Source organism: Equus quagga, chromosome 11, assembly GCF_021613505.1.
Source record: "Equus quagga isolate Etosha38 chromosome 11, UCLA_HA_Equagga_1.0, whole genome shotgun sequence".
NCBI lineage: Eukaryota > Metazoa > Chordata > Mammalia > Perissodactyla > Equidae > Equus > Equus quagga.
In genome coordinates, this window is record NC_060277.1 from 16937793 (window position 1) to 16961043 (window position 23251).

General features: G+C 38.7%; 1 protein-coding gene across 2 annotated transcripts in view; it reads left to right on the forward strand.

Moving 5' to 3' along the window:
* Positions 1 to 279: 279 nt before the first annotated feature.
* Positions 280 to 23251, forward strand: part of CEP85L (centrosomal protein 85 like) — a 167878-nt gene continuing 144906 nt past the window's right edge. The window contains exons 1-2 of one of the 2 annotated variants that reach the window (XM_046675707.1): positions 280 to 402; positions 9437 to 9545. In XM_046675707.1, coding sequence (XP_046531663.1) covers positions 9464 to 9545 — 82 coding nt within the window. In that variant the 5' untranslated portion in view covers positions 280 to 402; positions 9437 to 9463. Of the gene's footprint in view, positions 403 to 9436; positions 9546 to 10626; positions 11084 to 23251 lie in introns of those variants that run through there. The other variant, XM_046675708.1, reaches the window with a different exon arrangement.

Consider the following 23251-nt stretch of genomic DNA (forward strand, 5'->3'; position numbering starts at 1 on the left):
GGTTCAGGTAAGTGCAGTACGGATTACTAGGAGTCTATAAAAACCATCACTTTATAAATGACAGTCTGCCCCTCACCTGGCCGCCTGCCAATTCACCCAGCTACTCCCTGGAGGAACACTCTGAGTCTGGCCTTCTGCCAGTATCTGAAAAGGGATCGAGGCATCTGAGCTTCCCGGTGGCTCTCATTCGAGGTCTCCCTCAGCAGACACCCTCTCCAGGAGGCCGGCAGTCCTCAGCAGAAAGCCACCTTGCAGCCTACAAACTTTACCTCCTAACAGAGGCTGTACCAGTAGGAGATTGCCCACACGTACCAAAACAGTTTAAGGAAATCCATCATAAGCCCCCGGATTAAAAGGCAACAGAAAAACTACACTGCCTGCCCCTGGCTTCTCTTGTAGCAGGTAAGTCCTTACAAGGTGATAGCTACCCGGGCCCTAGGAACACGGGTGTACACCCTCTCATCTGCTAACTGTGCCTCATTTCCTCTAAGAAACTTTAAGCAATCTGTTCTAAAAGATGGCATGTGGAAAGATGAAAATTCTTGAAAAAATTAATATGGTAAAACCGAAACTCAAAGCTGGAGCAAAAGTGGCATTGCTCTTCTATGCTTCGAGTTTCTAGCAACAGCTTCAGGCAGCAGGCTCAGGAGCTGGATGAATTCAGGGGCCATTTTAGAGCAAGCCGGAGTGGGATTAGATGTTCCAGGCTGCACTGTTCTCCTAAGCCTGCCAGGATCTGAAACTTAGCTCTTGGGCCTGGGCCAGAACCAGGCTGACGTTCAAGGGTAAGCTAAGAAGGCAGCCCGGATCAGGTGGGCGACTGCTGTGCAGAATTCTCTGGATAATGCCTCTTTGCTTTGCTCTCCCCCAGCACTGATCAAATGTCCTCACTCCACCCCCAACTTAGTGTCGCTATAGGTCCCTCCTACTGAAATTATATACCTTTTTAAGATTATGAAAATAAATGTTAACTGCTATCTCTGTCTTTAGGTTTCAGTTGAAAACAGTTATCCTTCAGCGATCTTTCACAGTAGAAATAACTTGTCCAATTTTACTAAGGCTAAAGTTTGCTCCATAACTTCATTAGGAAATTATCTGTAATGGAAAAAAAAGCACCTGATTAATTAATATAAATATTTACATAATATCACAATTAGGAAAATGTCATATGAATTCAGGTTTATCATATATATATCTCTTGTAATTTATTATGTCATCATTCATAGTATATGTATGAAGATGTGAATTTAATTTTAGACACTTTGTTCGTTGTTAGTTCATCTCATATTCTCTGTGAGCACTTATGATAATGAATGTATTTGATATTCAGGTGGCTTTTCTCGGCTTTCATTTTGCAGTTCAGTAATTGGTGATTCAAGGTGCATAGAACAGCAAAACATAAATAAATCTCAATTACAAATTCGTTATTTTAGTTTTTTTAAAACTTTTACGTCTTACTGGGTTGTAAGAAAAGTCTTTAAGACATTATTCCTTCCGAATTCAGTTTAAAGTAGTAAGTTAAAAACAGAGTCCCCAAACATAACATTACAAAATATTAGAAATGTTTAAAAATTACCTTGTCTATTATGGCTCAAAGTGGAGAAACAAGTAGATAAACTTTAATTAATTAATTTTAATCAATTTAGTCTAGATATTTCCGAATATAAGGTGATCTCGTTTTTTTTTCAGACATTTTCAAAATGTGTTTGGGACAACTTGATATGTTAAAATTTTGAGACAGAAATCAAATGGTTAAATGTCACACAGCATTTATTAGTTTACTTCTATTTATTAAATTTACTAATTCAGATATGTTGCTTTTCCCCATTCCATATATAACATATTTATAATCACTACAATGTATTATACTACCTTTTAAAGTGACATCTTAAATTTGTCTTTTTTTAAAATACAAATTCCAGATTTTACAGATTGAATTTACGTCAGGCTAAATGATTTCTTCAATTGGTATGTTCTTGATTAAAATAATTAAGAGAGTGACCCATAATATGACAGACTTGTAAGGACTGGAATACAAAGTGACTCCATCTTTTCTGAGAAATAATTTGGGTTAAAACCCAAACAACCCTCACCTTAAGGATAAATAAGTATGTTTGCATAACAGGAAATTCAAAACCTATAAAGGGTTACAGTGAAGCAAGCCAGTCTGTGACACCTGTCCCTAGTTTTTCCTGTCCAACTTAGATGATCAATGAATATTTACTAAATGAATAAGTAATAAATATTTTAATACTATCTTCTATCTGTTTTTTCATATGTATTATTTTACAATCAGAAAAAAAAAACAAAGATAAGAAATTAGTTCCCTGGTAAACCTGAAAACTGCAGCTAGACTTGCATTTCATTTTCTGAATATATTATAATACTTGTTAAAATTCCATTGACATTTTAGTAAGGACAGTCCACTCCTTAAATTAGCCCAGCTCACTCTGGGGATTGTTTTGCTGATACTAACTCTATTTACAGTTACAGAGATTCCTACATTCTTCTGTGGTATAAGCAATATGGGGAAAATCCTTCGGAATAAAACTCACCAAAGTTAGCAGAGTTATTGAATTGAATTCTCTTCTCTTCCCTAGAAGTAAGGAAGCTACTATGAAAACTGCCTTCATGTTTTAAAATTATTTGAGTGGTGAAGTTATAACCAATTATTTGCTCTTAATTAAGTAATTAAAATCCTGTTGACCTCAAGAAACTCAATAAGTTTCACGGTTTGTAGTTCAATCCTGGAAATACTTTGGATAGTGGAAGTTTTCTAACTGGGGCAGCAGCTGCCAGGCCCAGCCCTGTCGCGACTACTGAGGACTTTCTCCCATGAGTTTCACGTGTGCCCAAGTGGTATTCTGAGTACACTTAAACCTGTAGTCCACTCAAACTTGCCTTCTTCTACCGCTCAAGATGCAAGGCACTTATTTATCTACACTAGCGTATGGTTTCAGCCCATATTGCTATGTGTAACCCATCCTTGGTTTACTGTCCTCAGAAACATGTTCATCATGCTCTACAGAACCCCCACTTTACTATTTAAAACAAACAAATAGATGAAAACTCAACTCCTTTATATCTCTCTCTTCACAGATTGTCTCAGTCGGGTTCTCTAGGAAGCAGATGCTAGGAATCAATGAGTCCAAGGGATTTATTGGAAGATAACATCTGTGAAAGATAAAAGGGGCATGGAACAGGATTAAAGAGGACCTGATGAGGTCTTGGTCAACCCAGTTGAGAGCTAGAGAAGAAAAGTTGATGATTAGAAGAGTTCTATGTTGGGAAGAAAGGCAGGCCCCAGTACCTCCGTGCTCAGTCAGTCATTGGCTGTGGCTATCCAGGAACAGTGGGGCCTCCACTCCAAAGCTGAGGCAGAGCCCACAGGTGCTAATGGCTGGAGGCTGTTAGCCAACTGCACTCCTTGCAAGTGAACATCAGGGTCTTTCTTGAACAGAGATCAGAGAGATGCAATTCCAATGCTGCCTCATAGATTAATTCCTCTACTGCCCCACTTCCCACACCCCATGTGTCTAATGTTTACTCCCTGACTCTCTTTATGACTGCTCTTGATTCCATGTGAAACTTCCACTCCCTTATCTCTTCAACCTTCTCCCAACATTTCAGCCCTCTCATGACCACTGTTTTCTCCAGAGAGGCTGGACCCAGTTCCCTACCACTTCATCCATTCCGCAGCCGATATTCTTAAATTCCTTGCCCTTTTTCCCTAAGTGTCTACACTGCAAAACCCTGTTTATCTGTCTACCTTCTTTATTCCTATACTCAAACTGCTGGCTGCAGCTAAAGAAAATCATCCAACACCACAGAATAATGTCATATGGTTTCCAAGCTTAGCTGAACCTTAAACACCATACAGAAATCCTATATTTAGGTACTTCCTTCTCCCATGGCATCTGAAGAAAAATCTTATAATTTTTGTTTTGCAACGTGTTAAAGAGCATGGTGGGAAAAGCATGGGCTTTGGGGTCATATAGCTCAGATTTGAATTCTAGCTCTTTACTGCCTATATGTCTTTAGTTAACTTCTCTGGGTTCTTTTTCTCAATTTTAAAATGGAGCTAAAACTAACTGTTGATGACAGATTGTTTTGAGGATTACAAAAAATACGTAATTGATTTAGTGAGAAGTCTCAAGTCACTGAAAGTATATACACTAAGGTTTTTTCCCCACTAACTGCTACCAACTGTACTCTGTTGAAAACTCCCCTCTCCCCTGAATACATCTCAATCTAATTCCATAACATTTTGGATATTTTAAGTTATTAAAACAATTCTCTTCTCCACTAGTGCAGGTTAGATAGGAGGCCGTGTGTGTGTGTGTGTGTGTGTGTTTGTGAAGATGTGATCTGCTTTCTTGAACTCCACACTTCCCTCCTTCCACTTACCCCTCTGGTGTCTGAAAAGGAAGACAAACATGTCTATACATTGTCAATGTTGCTGTCCCCTTTCATTGTAAATGACCTTGCATCTTTTCTATAGATTGAGTATGACCTGATGGTGATCACAATATGTTCCATTGACAAAGATGTAAGTCCTAAGCAGGTCCAGTAATTATTGATGGTCCCTTGGAAGACTTAATTTTATATTTTGGCTAAATTCAATTCCTCCCACCTTCACCTCCCACCCAAAGGACTGCTCCATGACTCAGTAGTTCATATCTTACCTATTTTCTCATTGGCCATTGCAGCCCAACTCTGGAGACAAATGTACAAGTAGGATTCATTTTCTGTATCTCCCAGGAATCAGGGACTTGAGATAAGGTGTCCTTGCCCTCTTGGCGCGGCCACACCACCTAGCCACCTCTCCCGAATCTTCTTTCCTCTATTTTGATAGTACTGGGTAGGATAGGAAACCCAGTAGCTAAGCAGACATCCACATGGGGAATTCAGGGAATCATAGCCTAGATGAAGGCTTCTATAAACATGGCCCCAAAGAATTTGGTAAATATTTCTCAAGAGTATACTATTTCACCATAATTCCTGGACTAACTAGTAACCTCAAAGGGTCAGGAAAGGAAATCAATCAGTACTTTACTCCATTCTGATAGATGTATACAAAGCATCATCTGTAACTGACCTGGATATACCAATGAATGATATTTTTCCTTGGTGAGGTATAACAGAGCTCCATTTCTAGATCGTATGTTTGTCTTTATCACCAGTATATGGTGCACACATGCATTGTTCTAAGCACTTTACAATTATTAACTCATTTAATCCCCACAACAATCCTATGGGGTAGTTACTATTACAATCCCCAAATGACAAATGAGGAAATTGAGCCACAGACAGCCTAAGTAACCTACATGTTGTCTATAAACCTTTGACTGTATCTGCTAGGAATCCAATTAAGATTTTCAAATCCATCCTCAAAAGAAAGAGTCTCTTAGTTTTCTTTTTTTTTCATTATTATAAATGATATTTGAGATTACAACAACCCATAATAAATTGGGTAACTTGTCATTTTTGTGATCTGGAAGATGTTACATATCATGGTCCTTGTTACACTCTTGATACACCGAAATTATCTGTTCCTTGGAATTTTTTAGACTTCATTCACAAATCTGTTTCTATCAAGTGGTACTTGTTGTTTAGGAACTATTTCAATTGCTATTGGTTGGTTTACTTTTTCTACATTTTGTTGGTTTTGATATTTTATATTTTTGCAAACATTAACCTGTCTTGAGGTTTCCTCATATTCTCAAGATTTTCTTCTAGTTTTAAAATATCACTTTTATCCATTGTTATATCACTCTCCAGTTCTCTGGTTGTTGTTTGCCCAATCTGATAAATTTATATAAGAAAAATACCCATAAGATAGTTCAACTTAATCAGTTCAGATTCATATCCAAAGAATTTAAGATTTATGGATGCAATATTTATGTTTAATTTTTAAATAATGCCTTTTTTTGAAAGCAACATTTTATTTTTAAGTAATTTTTTGAGGTAACATTGGTTTATAGCTTTATATAAATTTCATGTGTACCTCATTATATTTCAGTTTGTGTAGACTATACAGTGTTCATCACCTAAAGTCTAATTGCTATCGTCACCATACACATGTGCCCATTTATTCCTTTTGCTGCCCTCTGTAACCACCAATCTATTCTCCTTATCTATGTGTTTGTTTGTTTATTTCCACACATGAGTGAAATTACATGGTATTTGGCTTTGCCCGTCTGATTCATTTTGCTAAGCATAATGCCCTTAAGGTTCATCCTTGTTGCAAATGGCAAGATTTCATCTTTTTTTATGGCTGAGTAGTATTCCAGTGTATATTTATACCACTTCTTCTTTAACCACTCATCTGTTGATGGGCACTTAGGTTGTTTCCAAGTCTTGTCTATTGTGAATAATGCTGCAATGAATGCAGGGGTGCATATATCTTTTCAAATTAGTGTTTTCGTGTTCTTTGGATAAACACCCAGAAGTTGAATAGCTGGATCATATGGTAGTCCTATTATTGATTTTTTGAGAAATCTCCATACTGTTTTCCATAGTGGCTGCACCAGTTTGCATTCCCACCAGCAATGTATGAGGGTTTCCTTTTCTCTACATCCTCTCCAACACTTGTAATTTCTTGACTTTTTAATAACAGCCATTCTGATGGGTGTGAGGTGATATCTTATTGTAGTTTTGATTTGCATTTCCCTAATAATTAGTGATGTTGAACACCTTTTCATGTGCCTGTTTGCCGTTGTATATCTTCTTTGGAAAAATGTCTGTTCAGATCCTCTGTCCATTTTTTAATTGGGTTGTTTGTTTTTTTGTTGTTGAGTTGTACAAGCTCTTTATATATTTTGGATATTAACCCCTTATCAGATATATTATTTGCAAATATCTTCTCCCAATTTTTAAGTTGTCTTTTCATTTTGTTCATGTTTTCCTTTGCTGTGCAGAAGCTTTATAGTCTGATCATTTTTTCTTTTGTTTCCCTTGCCTGAGGAGACATGATATTCAAAAAGATACTGCTAAGACTGATGTGGAAGAGCATGCTACCTATGCTTTCTTCTAGGAGTTTTATGCTTTCAGGTCTTACATTCAAGTCTTTAATCTATTTTGAGTTAATTTTTGTGTATGGTGTAAGATATAATGGTCTACTTTCATTCTTTTGCATGTGGCTGTTCAGTTTTCCTGACACCGTTTATTGAAGAGATTTTCCTTTCTCCATTGTATGGTCTTGGCTCCTTTGTCAAAAATTAACTGTCCAAAAAAAAAAAAAAATTAGCTGTCCATAGATGTGTGGGTTTATTTCTGTGTGCTTGATTCTGTTTCATTGATATGTGTGTGTGTTTTTGTGCCAGTACCATGTTGTCTTGATTACTACAGTTTTGTAGTATATTTTGAAATCAGGGAGTGTGATACCTGCAGCTTTGTTCTTTTTTCTCAGGATTGCTTTGGCTATTTGGGGCCTGTTGTTGTTCCATATAAATTTTTGGATTCTTTGTTCTATTTCCATGAAAAATGTCATTAGGATTTTGTTAGGGATTACACTGAATCTATAGATTGCTTTAGGAAGTATAGACATTTTAACTATGTTAATTCTTCCAATCCATGAGTATGGAATATCTTTCCATTTCCTTGTGTCTTCTTTGATTTCTTTCAACAATATTTTATAGTTTTCAGTGTATAGGTCTTTCACCTCTTTGGTTAAACTTATTCCTAGGTATCTTTTTGTTGTTTTTGCTGGAATTATAAATGGGATTGTATTCTTGATTTCTCTTTCTGCTAGTTCATTGTTGGTGTATAGAAACGGAACTGATTTTTGTGTGTCGATTTTGTACCCTGCTACCTAACTGTATTCATCTATTATTTCTAATAGTTTTTTTAGGGTTTTCTATATATGAAATCATGTCATCTCCAAATAATGACAGTTTGACTTCTTCCTTTCCAATTTGGCTTACTTTGATTTCTTTTTCTTGCCTAATTGCTCCAGCTAGGACTCTCAATACTATATTAATAAGAGTGGTGAAAGTGGGCATCCTTGTTTTGTTCCTGTTCATAGAGGGATAGCTTTCAGTTTTTCACTGTTAAGTATGATGTTAGCTGAGGGTTTGTCATATATGGCCTTTATTATGCTGAGCTACTTTCCTTCTATACCCATTTTATTCAGAGTTTTTACCATAAACGGATGCCATATCTTTTTGAATGCTTTCTCTGCATCTGTTGAGATGATCATGTGATTTTTATTCTTCATTTTGTTAATGTGGTGTATCATGTTGATTGATTTGTATATGTTGAACCATCCCTGCATCCCTGGAATAAATCCCACTTGGTCATGGTGAATGATCCTTTTAACATTGTTGTATTTGGGAATGCAACATTTTAAAGGAATAGTTTAATACAGTTTGGTATTAAATACGGCATTTTTAGTACTATTTCTCTGTTCTGTGATCTAGTTTATATTTTTTATGCCCCCTCCCAAAGCATTAAGTATCTAAATTTCCCCTAAGCAACCATATTTATACACACACACACAAACATACACAGTCACTATTTTCATTACTTACTTGTGTTATCTCTGCTTATAAAAACAATGACCAAAATACTGAAGTTCAACAATAAATGTCTTTGCTTGTAGGATTCTCCTTATGGTCTTTACATACTTTTACAAGAAAAGAAAAATGCCAATTTACAACATCAGGCTTAGTAATGGTTAGACAGTCCTGAGGGTTTTGATCATGTGCTATGATAAACTTAATCATTCGGAGAACCACGGATACTGGGTGTATCATGGATGGGGTGGAGGGAATCTCAGTTCAGTACATACTTAGAAGCCGAATGATTTTAAAAATGGATGGTTACGGTTTACTTCATACACATAATACTCCCACTTAGTATTTCAATTATTTTAATTGCATTAGATCTCTATCCTCCCAAGTTTAATTAGTAGGAACACAAAAATGTTTATCTTTGGTGCCAACAGCCAAAACAGCAAGATGCTTTTGCTGTTTGCTTTCATTCTGTAATAGGTATTGAAATATTGTACATAGTCTCAGCTTCACATGTACTTTTTGTGTGTGTGTAGTGACATGCCCTTCACATTCACAAAAACATGTAGAAAACCAGAGTGAAGGATTTTTAAAAAACTGTTTAGAATTAAGTGAAAATTGGCAGAGTTTTGGAATAACAAGAGTATGTTTTAAGCTCACAAAGGACCAAGATGTATCTGTAATAGTTCATACATTTCTTAGAACTGTATAAAAAAGATTTATTTCATAAATGCTGTACCTATGAGACTACGGTAACTGTAAATCATGAAAAAAAGGGATACTTTGTTATAGTCCTATAGCTTCTGATAATTCTTTTTGGAATTTATTCTGTCAAGTTTCTTTTTGAACCTATACTATTGAAGTGTAAATCAGAAAAAGGAACCACATTCTTCTTTCATGTTTCTGTCACTTTCTATCTTCAGAAACAGGCGACCTTTGGCCAATTGCTCATGATTTGGAGAAATAAGTGGAGCTGTACGGGAGGGAGACTGAGCAGAACACCGCAATCAGATAAATTACAGCACAGATGTGGTAAGTGATAGACTATACACAAAAATGTAATTTAACCTCTAAAAGTTTTAGGCAGTATTTCCCAACTACAGGATGTTTAAATACAGATGTGAGGCCTTTGTTAACAAACTTCCAAAACAGGAGAAAGCGTCACTGGACTCAAAGCCAGTTGAGGGTAGAGACTTGCTTTTTGGTTTACCTCTGCCTAGAGCAGAGCCCGCCTCCTTCTACAGTGCTCGACCAATATTTACTAAATAAACTATTTGTATCTAAATGTTGGAAGGATTATAATATTGCCAAAGAGAAGTAAGATTTAAAGAGGATGCTGCAGTCTTCGGTCCTTCCTCAGGATACTTGCTCCTGCATTCGGCGTTCCAGGTGAAGAGTGGAAACTGACCAGGCAGAGGAGAAACGTGAAGGTGTAGTTGGTAAAGACACTTACACTCCCAATACATACTTTGGTGCCAATTTGACTCCTTTCTGGCTGCTTATCTGAAACACTGGGCTACTAGATTAAAATTCACGGGCCCTCCATGAATCCTCTGGTACTAATTATCCTTGGGTCTTCTTTGCCGTCTCTGCTTTTTCCTGCGTGCGCACATGCCTGTGTCATAGATACTTTGGTATCTGTCTCCTCCCTTACTGAATTGGAACGACCTCTTTTCTATCCTGCACAGTGATCTATAAACGATGTTGGTGGAATGCACGACGACGACTTTAATCTCAATCCCAAATGAGACTAGGAGTCCTACCCCTCCCGGGTTATACTCTTTATCTCAAACAGTTGTGCTGCGAAGGCAGGTCTTCCACGCCTCCTTCAGAGAGGAGCCCTGGAGGGTTGAAGGATTACCCAGGGTAGCGGGGTACGAAAGATAGGGCCCCGGGCTAAATTATCACCCTCTTCTCACCTCGCCGGGCGCGAGGTTGGAGAAGGAAGGAAGCGGCTGGTTGGCCCAGCCGCCCCAGTCGATACCGGCGAACCGAAACGGCGCAGAGCCCACCAAGGGCAGCCACAGTCCCCGCCCCGTGCCGCGCACGCCTTATATAGGCGCCCAAAGCCCCGCCCCCGGCAGGCCCCGCCCCGGCAGGCCCCGCCCCGCTCCTGCTCCGGCTCCGGCTCGGGCTCGGGCTCAGCGGGCGGAGGGGGCGGAGAGAAGCCGCAGCTGCAACTTCGCCCGGAGCCGCGGAGCCTGGGCTCAGCCAGGGACCGAGCTCCGTCACCGCGGAGCCGCCGCCTCCCCGGCCGGGGCCTCAGCCCAGCCGGCTCAGCCATGGCAGCCGCCGCCGCCGCGGCGAATCTGGCCCCTGCGCTCCCCGCCCGTCGCTGAGCAGCCGTTACCCAGCTCGCCCTCCCGCCCTCCCGCCGGGGCCGCCGCGGCCCAGGCGCCGCACAAGTTTCCGCCGCCGAAGAAGCGGGAGGCGAAGGCGGGGGCGGACGGACGTGGGGAGTCGGGCGCCCCCGGCCTAGCCGGCCCTCCTGCCCGCGATGTGGGGGCGCTTCCTGGCCCCGGAGGCCGGCGGCCGGGACAGCCCCGGCGGAGCCCGAAGCTTCCCGGCTGGTAAGTAACGGGACGGTCCGAGGCTGGGGCGGGGGTCGCGGCCGTCCGCGGCGCCTCGGGCCCCCTCCCGCCGTAGGCCTGGCTTCCCCTGCCCGCCGCCCCGACGCCGCCGCGCGCGCCCGCCCTCCCCGCTTCCTCCCGCTGCCGACACCCGGCCCCCGGGCTGACATCTGGCGGCCGCGTCCCGGGCCCTGGGCGCCCCGGCCCCGCGCCCCGCCTGAAAGCTCCCTGGGCCTCCTCGGCTTGGGCTTTGTTGTCTGTCCTCCTCCCTTCCCCTCGTGGGGTGAGCGACCCCGTGGATAACGGGGTTCCCGGGGACCGGGCGGGAAGGTCGCTGCGGCCGTGCTGCGGCGGCGGCGCGGGGAGGGCGGGCCGTGCTGCGCCCACGCCCGCGGCCGCTCTGGGGCGCGTTCGGCGGCGGCAGGAGGCTGCTGGGGATGCCGTGCCCCCCGGGGGAACCTCAGCCCCTCGCCGCAGCCCGGGGCGCGCCCCCCAGCCCTCTCTGGCACGAGGGAGGACACGTCCTGCAAGAGCCAGTCGACCTTTGAGCAGTCGGGGAGTCGGTCCGTTTGCATCTCCTTGGCCCCTTTCAGGAAAATTTGGGGTTTACCGCGTTGGGTGTGTGAAGGGAGCTGTTTGTATCGGACAGCCATTTCATGCCTGCATCGCTCAGAAGTTGTGTCAGAGCCACCAAATTAGGATAAATCCTCCCCTCATTTGGGATAAAAAATAAGGCTTGGGTTGCCTGTGACAAGTTATCTGACATTGACGATTCCTCCAGACTCTTGAACCTGATTGAACTTTGAACCCCTTTGAGAAGTTGAAAGTGATAGGGACCTTTTATCCAGAACAAATGCCGTATGTACACACACACAATTTTTCCTCCAATTTTAGGTGGTTCTAGGACTCCTATGAAGTAACCCTGTTCCACAAAATCTTTGAGCTCGACTTCTGTAACTGACGTTTTTGTATACATTTACAAAGCCGTTTGCAAAACAAAAAAGCAGAAGCAGCATTTGGACCTGGTTGTGCGCTGGTAGTGTATTCTGCTGTTAAAAAAATATCAGGCACAAACTCAGATTGCTGTTAAAATTTCAAACAATGCAATTCTGTGATAGTTTAGAAATTTGTGATGCGGCTCTTCTTTAGACATGTAATTCAGTTTTGTTGGGGATATAATTGACAAATAGAAATTGTATATATGTTAAAGGTGTACATCTTAATGTTTTGATATATGTATACATTTATGAAATGGTCTCTACAAACTAGTTAACAAATCCATCACTTCACAATTACCATTTTTTCATGTGTGTGATGAGAACACTTAAGATCTTTTTAGCAAATTTCAAGCATACAATACAGTGTTGTTAACTATAGTCACCATACTATACATTAAATCTAGACATACATAAATTTTAAAATCCAGAGTTAGATTCGAAATCATTCTCTTAAATTGGGTCCTGCAGTACTTTTAGAAGTGATAGAGTTTAGTAAAAACCAACATAAGGAGGGAATTACGTTCTCTAAAATGTATAGTATTTGTCCTAAGAAGAGAAGACTGCAGTTGAGAGGTTTCTGATGCTTACTGAGTATCTACAAATCCTGCAATCAAAGTAACTCAGTGAGAAGACGCTTCATTGTCCCTAGTGGCTGGAGGGAGTGGTTTCAGTGATCTGTACTTGTCAAAAGCCATCTGTAATGTCTTTGTAACTGAACCTCTTAAAATTTATTTGTAATAATAACATGTTTGGAGGTATAATATCAGCCAAGCATTGTATCCATTTTTCCATTATTTTCTCTGAGGAAGAAAGCATCATAGTGCTTAGCAGTTGTTAAGTAACTGAAGGAAGCACGTTGAGGTTTTATTGCAGCCTCTAAGCCTTTGCTGTGAGGAAGAATATAGTGGAAGAAGATACTTTATAAATACTACCCAAGTTTAAGGAATTTGGATGGTATATCTTTACAAAGCATATATTTTATCTCAGCTTTGACAGTGATAAACCGTTGGTAAGTCAGGACATGCCTTTCTAATAAAATTTTTTTTCAGCTATGTGCTAAGAGTAGATTACTTTTACAGTAATAGTGATGTAATTATTTGTTATGTTAGTTTATTCTTGAGCAAACAAATATTTAAAATTATTTTTTAGTTAGTTTAAAAAAGTTGTCCTGTAGGTTAGTTTCTTTAGCAAATGAGGAGATGTTGAAGGTCAGCATAATGACCTCTGAGTTGATTCATGTAGGGATTTTTTCCCTTTTTTGAGAGTTTGAAGAAAATTTATATTTTTGAAATATTGTCCTATATATCTTTTGACTAACTTGAATGATTTTAGAGCTTTCCTGAAGACAAAGGGAACCAGTGTTCTGATTGAATTTACCAGCAGTCATTTTGGTCCTGAGGACCAGTGTGAAGGCAGGGACAAGTAAATAATTTCTGGTATTTAAATGAGTTTATCTCAATATGTGGGTTAATTCTAGGTGTCCTAAAACTGGTTTGGTTATACAAATATGTAACTAGACTAAAGGGAAAACCAAAGGTAATATAGAACCAGTGTTCAGAAAAATGGCAGGAAACTTTCTTTTTAAGGTAACAGCAGTAAAAATAAATAGGAACAGTATCAAGTGTGGTTTGGAAAATCCTGAACTTTTGACATTTGCTTTAGTGTTTAATTTTTCTTTTTTGCCCACAGTTTTTCAGCTTTGTAGAGTAACTTTGTTGTAAATGAAAATAAGATGAATGTTTTCTTATATTTCCATACAAAGATCAAAGAGAAGCCCCCCTTTGTTTTTTATTGGTAAGTATGGTTAGAAAGCTAGTTTTAAATAGGACAAGAGTATGTCTTTTGTGCATTTGATGATACCCTATTATTAAAAATGTGTAATAGTTTCAGAGTTGATGAAGGGTAGATGTATTTCCCTTAGGCTTTAAGCATCTAATATGATATAGTGATATTTTGAGTATTTATACCTAGTTATACTGAATTTGTTCCTTTTTATAAATCATACTTTAGAAATATTAATACATTCAACCGTTAAAACATGTGGAGGTAGGATATGACAGTTTTAAAGTGTGCCCAAAAGAAAATGTTATAGAAAACACTTACATGATCTGAAGAAAGGTCTTTGTTCAGTGCCTTGAGCTTTAAATCTGCCTTTTCCTAGTTGATGCATTGACATAAGGTGTTTAGTGACATCATAATGATAGTGGTAGAAACTGGTGTGATTACATCAAGTACTAAGGTTTTCTGCTGCGGCTCTGAATTAGATGGACCTAAAAGTACTATGGTAACAATGAAACATAACTCTTTGGCCTAAACTCAGTTGGACATGTTCTTTTATAATAGGCGTTGGGGAGTGAGAGTGAATGACTACTTTAGTGATGACTTTTGTGAAATGAACTTGATTAGTATTTGGAATTCAGTCATTTCATGGCTTGAATGAAGCTGGTAAATTAATCTGAGGCCAGGCAATAAATGGTGAGTTGACAACCTCTATTGTCATGTTGTGAATATTCCTGTATGTTGAGAACAGAAAGGTTTTACAGAGTCATGATTTTTCTGACTAGATGAAATGTATGTGTTCTCTGAGAAAATGATGAATTCCTGAAGTTTCCTAGATAGTGTTTTACTGAGTGGTAGCTTAATTAGTTCCCTCAAATTGTGCGTTAAAAAAATGAAGAATGTAACCATCTAGGTAACTTCTAAAGCTACAATGAGATACTAATTATTATGACTACTTTAAGGATCTTCATATTTTGCACTGGCTAAATAATATTCTAAAAAGTGGAATTTGTTGTATAAAGGCATTCAAAAGTGGGAATGATCAACATAGAAAGAACATCAAATTACTCTTCATACTAATGTTTTACTTCCGCTTTCTATTTTTCTTTACTTAAAAAAATCCGTTGTTGTTACTTAGCATAGTGCTTGGCACATAATAAGTACTTGGTAAGTGTTTGTGAGTCATTCTTTGAATAAATATTGTGTGGTAGGCATTGCACTAGGCCCCAGGGATACATCACTGAACAAGAAAGATAAGGTCCCAGCTCTAAGGGAGCTTACGTTCTAGTGGAGAGGAACAGTCTGTAAGTAAACTAACAACAAGATAATTCAGCTAGTGTTAAGTACTATGACGAAAAGGAAACTAGGTGAGATGGCAGAGGATGGGCAGAGCTGCTTTGGGTAGGCTGGTTAAGGGAGTTCTCTCTGTTGAGGTAACATTGTGCTGAGACCTGGACGATGAGAAAGAAGGAGCGAGACATGAGTGGAGGTATGCTCAGGCAAAGGGTACAGCAAGAGCTCCAAGGTGAAAGTGAGTTTGGGAAGTTTGAGGAGTTTCAAAAGCCAGTGAGTCTAGAGCATAGCGAGCAGGGATGTGAGGTAAGGGAGGCCTGGTGAAGTAAGGCATTGTGAGAAGTTGGAATTCTGTGCTGCAGGAGGAGAAGGTAGCTATGAAAGGGTAGGGGAGACGATTCTTCATTCTTTGACTCAGCACGCTGAGCGCCTGTGAGGCAGACATTGTTCTGTGTACTGGAGAAACGAAGCAGACTTTCATATCCTTGGTGTTTACAGATCACTGCTGGCTGTTTGGTGGGGGAAGAAATTGTGGAGGGGGAGGAGAAAGAATAGCAGTAGGGAAATGTTAATAGGTCATTGCAGTAATTAGGTGAGAGAGAATGGCTTGGATTACAGTGGTAAGATTGGATTTGGAGAAGAAAAGAGAATGGATTTGGAATATATTTGAGAAATCTGACGGGATTTACTGATGGTTTGAAGGTAGCACATGAGAGAAAGAGGAATCAAAGGTGATAGCGTGGTTTTGGCTTCAGTAATTATAATGGATGGTGGTGCCATTTCCTGAGATGGGTAAGAGTGTGAGGAAGATAAGTGGAATCAAAAGTTCTGTTTTGGACTACCTGGATCATATCCAGAGAACATGAAATCAATAATTCAAAAAGATATATGCACTCCTGTGTTCGTCACAGCATTAGTCATGATAGCCAAGAAGTGGAACCAATCCAAGTGCCCATCAATGGATGAATGGATACAGAAGATGTGGTATATATCTCCAGTGGAATACTACTCAGCCATAAAAAAGGACACAATTGGTGCCATTTGTGACAACATGGATGGACTTTGAGGGTATTATGCTAAGCTAAATAGACAGAGAAAGACAAACACCGTATGATTTAATTTATATGTGGAAGATAAACAAACACATGGATAAGGAGAACAGATGAGTGGTTGCCAGAGGGGAAGAGGAGCTGGGGGGAGGGGAAAGGGATAAAGGGGCACGTATGTATGGTGACAGATAAAAACTGGCTGTTAGTAGTAAACACGATTTAGTCCATACAGAAAAAAATATAGTGATGTACACCTGACATTTACACAATGTTGTAAGCCAATATGACCTCCATAAAATAATTTTTTTAAAAAGTTCTATTTTGGCAGTGTGAAGTTTGAGATGCTGTTTAGTTGTTCAGGTGAGATGTTGGGTATACAAATCTGGAGCTTAGTAGGGAGATGGGGGAGATGGAGATAGGAGTTTGAGAGTTACCTGTGTATAAATGGTGTTTAAGGGTGATCACATGGAGAGTATAGAGAAGCCAGCAGAGATTTAAAATAAGACAGCAGAGGGCCAAGCTTGGGGACATTTAATGTTTTCTGGGCAGTTAGAGGAAGAGGAGCCATCCAGAGAGACTGAGGAGGAGGAGCCATTGAGGTAGGAGTGAAACCAGGAGAGTGCTGTATCCCAGAAGAGAGGAGACTGAAGAAAGGCGTGATCACCGCAGTCTGCTTCCAAGAGGCCTTGAAAGAGGAGCCAGAAGACAGTGGTCAGTGCTGCTGGCCAGTTTCAGTGAGAGACTCTAATCCAGTCAGTTCACTTCATTGCATAGAGAGTGATACAGAAGTGCTCAATCACTGTTTGAAGTGTTTTCTCCTTACCGCTTCTCAAGCTAAGGTTACCAACTGTGTGGGTCTGCGTGGGACTTTCAGCTTTAAAATTAGGGGAAGCATCTCCTGGGATGCCTTCAGTTGAACAGTGGCTGAGCCTTGCCTGGAGGACTCTGCCCAGGGCATCTGAACTGTATAAGTGTTCCTTCCCATCAGAATAGAAGGTTTTCTCAATTAGAGGACCTGACCTTCGTATTTAGTTTTGTTTCATGCTCTGGTCTGAGAATCTGCCTCGAAGTAGTAACTTGACCTTTATTTTTGTTTCTTTTCTCCTGTGATAAATTGTTCTAAGACTTCATTAGGTAGTGCTAAATTAGTTCAAGTTGTTGATGAGATTTTAAATTACTTCTAAAGAGAGTGAGTAAGATCAGGAACTTTGTTTTTATACCCTCTTTACATAGTAAGTATCAAGTAAATAAACTTGAAACTTTATTGATGCTACTTTTCAGTATAGCATCAGAGTTCTGAAATGAACTGTAGTTTTTAGTTATCCTTCTGGAAAAGAATGAGGTCAAAGATTTGGACTCAATTTCATGTAAAGTTTAAAGGTTTCTACAAGGGGGTTATATTACTCTTGTAGCGGCAGAGATTGTGTGTTTATCGACCATAAGAAATATATATTGCCTTGCCATGACATTACTGAAGCTTTTTCATTAATGCCGAGGCATTTCTCTCATTTTAGGAATAGTGTGCTAAAAAGTTTGATTAGAAATTAAGTTCTTTAATTTGGGGGAGATATTTATAAATTTTCTCAAAACTTTATTTTGGAATGTTTTAAACTAACCTCACCCTGACCCAACCTCATTTAAAGCTTTTACTTGTTATACTAGAAGGGAAAGTAAGGAAATTCAGAATCACATCTGAAAAAGAGTTTTATACCTTTTCGTGGTAATGTTTTCAAAGTTATTTACAGTAGTTAATGAATGAACTTCCAGATTTCTTTTTTTTTCCTCCCCAAAGCCCCCCGGTACATAGTTGTATATTGTAGTTGTAGGTTCTTCTAGTTCCTTTATATGGGACGCCGCCTCAATATGGCTTGATGAGTGGTGCCAGGTCTGCACCCAGGATCCGAACCAGCAAAACCGTGGGGTTTTCACACGCTGAAGTGGGGCATGTGAACTTAACCACTCAGCCATGGGGCTGGCCCCTAGGTTTCCTTTTTTTGTATTTAGAAAGCAAAGAATACTAGCTGTTGTTTACTTAAAATTCAGATTAAATTCTTAAATGCAAGAAAGCCAGTTAACTTAGATTGAGCTGGATTTTTTCCCCCAGTTTGATTGAGATATAGTTGATATATAACATTATATTAGTTTTTTATATTATATTTACAGTATACAGTATAATGATTTGATATATGTATATATTGGGAAATGATTACCACAATAAGTTTAGTTAACATCCATCACTGCACAGTTATAGTTTTTTTCTTGTAATGAGAACTTTTAAGATTTACTCTCTTAGCAACTTTCAAAAAATACAATATAGTGTTGTTAACTATAGTCACTATGCTGTCCATTACATCCCCGGAACTTATTTATCTAGTAACTGGAAGTTTGTGCTCTGTGACTACCTTCATCCATTTCCCCCACCCTACTCCTGCCCTTGGAACCACCAGTCTGTTCTCTGTTCCTTCTAGTTAGGTTTTGTTAGATTCCACATATAAGGGAGAGTACAGTATTTGCCTTTCTCTGTCTGGCCTATTTCACTTAGCATAATGCTTTCAAGGCCCATCCGTCTTGTCACAAATGGCAGGATTTCCTTTTTTATGGATGAATGGTATTCTGTTGTATTTAAACACCACGTTTTCTTTATCCATTCATCTGTTGATGGAAAATTAGGTTGTTTCCATGTCTTGGCTATTGTAAATAATGCAGCAGTGAACATGGGGGTGCACATGTCTCTTTGAGACAGTGATTTCATTTTCTTTGGATATATACCCAGAAGTGGAATTGCTGGATCATATGGTAGTTCTATTTTTAGTTTCTTGAGAAATCTTCATACTGTTTGCCATAGTGACTGCACCAATCTACATTCCCACCAACAGTGCACAAGGGTTCCCTTTTTCCCACATTCTCGACAGCATTTGTTATTTCATGTCTTTTTGATGACAGCCATTCTAATAGGTGTGAGGTGATATCTCATTGTGGTTTTGATTTGAATTTCCCTAATGGTTAGTGATGTTGAGCACCTTTTCATGTACTGGTTGGCCAGTTGTACGTTTTCTTTGGAAAAATATCTGTTCAGTTTCTCTGCCCATTTTTTAGTCAGATTGTTTTTTTGCTATTGAGTTGTGTGAGTTCTTTATGTATATTGGATATTAACTCCTTATCTGATACATGGTTTGCAAAGATTTCTCCCGCTTGGTAGGTTGCCTTTTCATTTTGTTGATGATTTCCTTTGCTCTGCAGAAGCTCTTTACTTTGATATAGTCTTGCTTGTTTATTTTTGCTTTGTTGCCTTTGCTTTTGGTGTCAAATCCAAAAAGTCTTTGCCAAGACCAATGTCAAGGAGCTTACTCCTCGTGTTTTCTTCTAGGAATTTTATGATTTCAGGTCTTGTGTTCCAGTTTTTAACCCATTTTGAGTTGATTTTTGTGCATGGTATAAGGTAGGGGTCCAGTTTCATTCTTTTGCATGTGGCTGTCTAGTTTTCCCCACACCATTTATTGAAGAGACTGTCCTTTCCCCACTGTATATTTTTGGCTCCTTTGTAGTAAATTAATTGACCATATATGTATGATTTTGTTTGTAGGCCCTTATTCTGTTCCGTTGGTCTATGTGTCTGTTTTTATGCCTGGCACTTTTTTTATATCTTTACATGTTAATTCATTCAATTATCATGACAATTGTATAAGATAGGTACCATATTTTTTTTCTCCTTTACATATGAAGAGACTGGGACACAGATTGGCGAAGTGAGTTACTCAAGGTCTACTTCTAAGAAGAGGTGGTACAGAACTTGAATTCAGGCAGCCTGGTTTCACAGTCCACATTCTTTTCCACTAAGCTATACTATTAATTTTGTAATAAAAGAAAAAAACTAAAACTATTAGTCATTTACCCTGGAGATAAACAGTGCTAAAATGGAGCGGAGCACATAACGTAAGTGGGATAAGGAACATAAATATTGCTATATTAAGTTTCTTCCATATTAGGTAGTTATTTACCAGTGTAGTATAGTATTTTCTGGGTTTTTTCCTGCTTACTATTAATTTGAATATTTTTTGTGTGTTTCAATGTTTCATGTAATTTTTTGTGACTTTTTTGCATTTTTTACCCTATTGGAGATTGTTTCCCCATGTTTATTAGGAATTTTGGCCATCAGCCCCTCAAACCATTTATAACTATTAATAATATTTTTAGCTGCTTTGGAAAATATTTACTGACCTTTAAATAGATACTTAAATGCAAGCTGGCTCAAGGGATGGTTTAAAATCTCCTGGATTTTAAAACAGGCAACAACCACCAAAAAAACTCTTTTAATCCTTCTTCTAAAGGGAAGAATATTTTTTAGATCTAATTATAAGACTTCCAAAATTTTAATTTTGTACCATGAACCTTTATTGGGTACCTACTGATAATAGTGACTACATTTATTGAGAGGCTGCCTAACTGTGCAGTTCTGTGTTAGAGACTAAAAAAACCCAAAAGCCTTTAACCGTTACCAGTTTGGTGAGGGAGAAGAAAGTCAGATACATACAGGTTAATATAATTTAGTAAATATTGTTATGGAATTTTGACTGTGATATTTTGGAAGAGCACAAAGTAGTAGTTATTTAGTACCACCTGGAGAAATCAGAGAAAACATTTAGAGCCAGTTAATTCTGACCTGGGACTCTTAAAGGAGATAGGGAAGGGAATTGCTTGGAGTCATGAAAGAACCTGACTGGTTTAGAGGCCGTGACTAGGTATGTGTGTCTAGGGTGTTTGTAAGGGGACCTGGGAGAGGGGGCAGGGGCAGCAAAGTATTAGAAAATGAGGTTGCCACTGGGTGAGGAACTTTGGCAAACTTTAGGAGTTTGAGTTTTATTTGATATGCAGTAAGGACCCCACAGACCTATGTAAGCAGGAGAATGGCAAATATATTTGATTTTAAGATGGTGATTCTGACAGGGTAGAGGCTGGCTTGGGTGAAGTTAGTCCAGCAGGAGGTCCTTGCAGCAGTCCAGCCAAAATGTATGATCTGTGACAGTGGGCATGGTGAAGCGAGATCTAATTGAGCTAATACTTCTGAAGTGGACTGAAGGGTTTCAGAAACTGATTAGATGTATGGGTTAAGGAAAAGAGATTGTTGTTGTTGTATTCCCTGGATTTGTTCCTTTTTAGCTTTGTTGTACATTGATTTCTATTGACAGTAGAATTGGGGCAGTTGAAGGCCACTCTTCTGAACTTTGTGCGAAAGTACTTTGTACTTATTAACATTGCAGAGATGTTAAAATGTGAGATATGTGCATCTCATGTCATATAAGGGCAAACGAGCTTTGATATTTTCTGTTCTGTTCTATTTTATTTTAAAAGATTGGTCTCAGTCCACTGAATGGGAGATAACCTGCATTTTTAAAAACACTGCAGTGTTTATTCATGATTTGTAGTATATATTCAGCTTTTTATGTAAAAGTCTAAGTCTGCTTTGTCAGTGGTGTTATTTTTATTTTCTTCTGGCTTAGAGGTGTCATTTAAAAAATTCAGTAAGATTACTTGTTCTTCTAAGTGCAGTTACAGATATATTAACATACTGTGGAAGACTTGATGTATGCATTTTTGCTTTCAGTTGAAAAAAAAGCTTCAGAAAGAAAGTAAAATATGATAGGTTACTTCTTCATTTGCTGTTGATCTTTCTATATTTCCAGTATGAGAAAGAAATTTTTAATGTTATCCCTGGGGATTCACTATTCTATTTAAAAGAACTGAAATTGGTATTAAAAAATGAAACAGTCTGTCTTCCAAAGAGAAATTCCAATATGTGGTGTCTTGGGATCTTTGCTACTTTTTGTTCTTGAGAGCAATGATTTTATACATTCAGTTGCTTTAACGTGAAAGGACTTAGGTAAGACTTTATTGTTATTGATCACTGAGCCTTATTTTAAGTTTTTTTTTTTTTTTTAAAGTGCGTAGCACTTCTCTGGAATTGAGTGGCTTCCATTTCAGCAGCATGGTCTAACTATTGTGTGAGAGAATTTTCCTTAGTATATCACCTAGTGAGTATATTTCACATCTGGTTCTTACTGCTGTGTGATTCTGGATTGACTTGTTAGAGGCAAGACATGTCATTCTTCTCAGACTGAATTTATTCAATCTAAAAGATCAGAATGTCTTTTATTCATGACATTTGTTGATTATCTTCAGCGTTCTAAGCACATAAAATACTTTGGATATTTTAAAAAAGGAAGTATTTATATTTAAAGGTTAAGACAAATGGGAGTTCAGGATGGAGGAGATCAACTTGGATAGATAAGTCTATCATTTTATTATGTTTCTGTCATTTTGGGAAACCTGAATGAATTGCTTTGCTTTTTTTAAAAGGAAAGTTTAGCAAAAATAAGATCACTGTGGTACCTTCATAAGCAAATTAAAATATCTTACTGATTTAAAAGAATAACATACTATTCTGAGTAGAACATGTTTCTCCATTGATTGATCCAGTGATTTGTTATGTGATTGGACTTGATATCTGCTTCCTTCCTTTAGAGCTCTTTTGATGAGGATACTTTCGTAGAAAAAGGACCCTGCTGGTCTTTTGTCAACTTATATGAGTTGTATGTTTCCCCAGTAGAATGTCCCACAGCTTTAAAGAGCTTTGTAATTTTTTTCATCTAATGACAAAGTTAATTGTGGTATTATTGAAATGGACTTGTAGCTGTCAACCAAAACAAAGAGCCAGTCTGTCTAAGTTTTTTATTTTGAATTTGAAGAATTTTTTTTCCTTCAAGTTTATAGATCTAATTCATTTTGTGTACATTAACAGCCAGTTTTGTACTTTTGAACATTTAAAAAGTTATGGCAGTTTGATTTATATGTTAGATTGTATCCATTTTGTTCCAAATTAGGCCAAATAAGTTTATGTACTCATTCCAGGAAAAAATATCTCTGAAGACTTTCATTTTTAGTTATTTAGCACCGGTATAGGATAATTAAGAGGTGCTTAAATGATAAGTACATTATGGGGTAGTGGTAGGAGCTAAGCATTTAAAAAAATAAACTTTTTTTCCTAATTATTA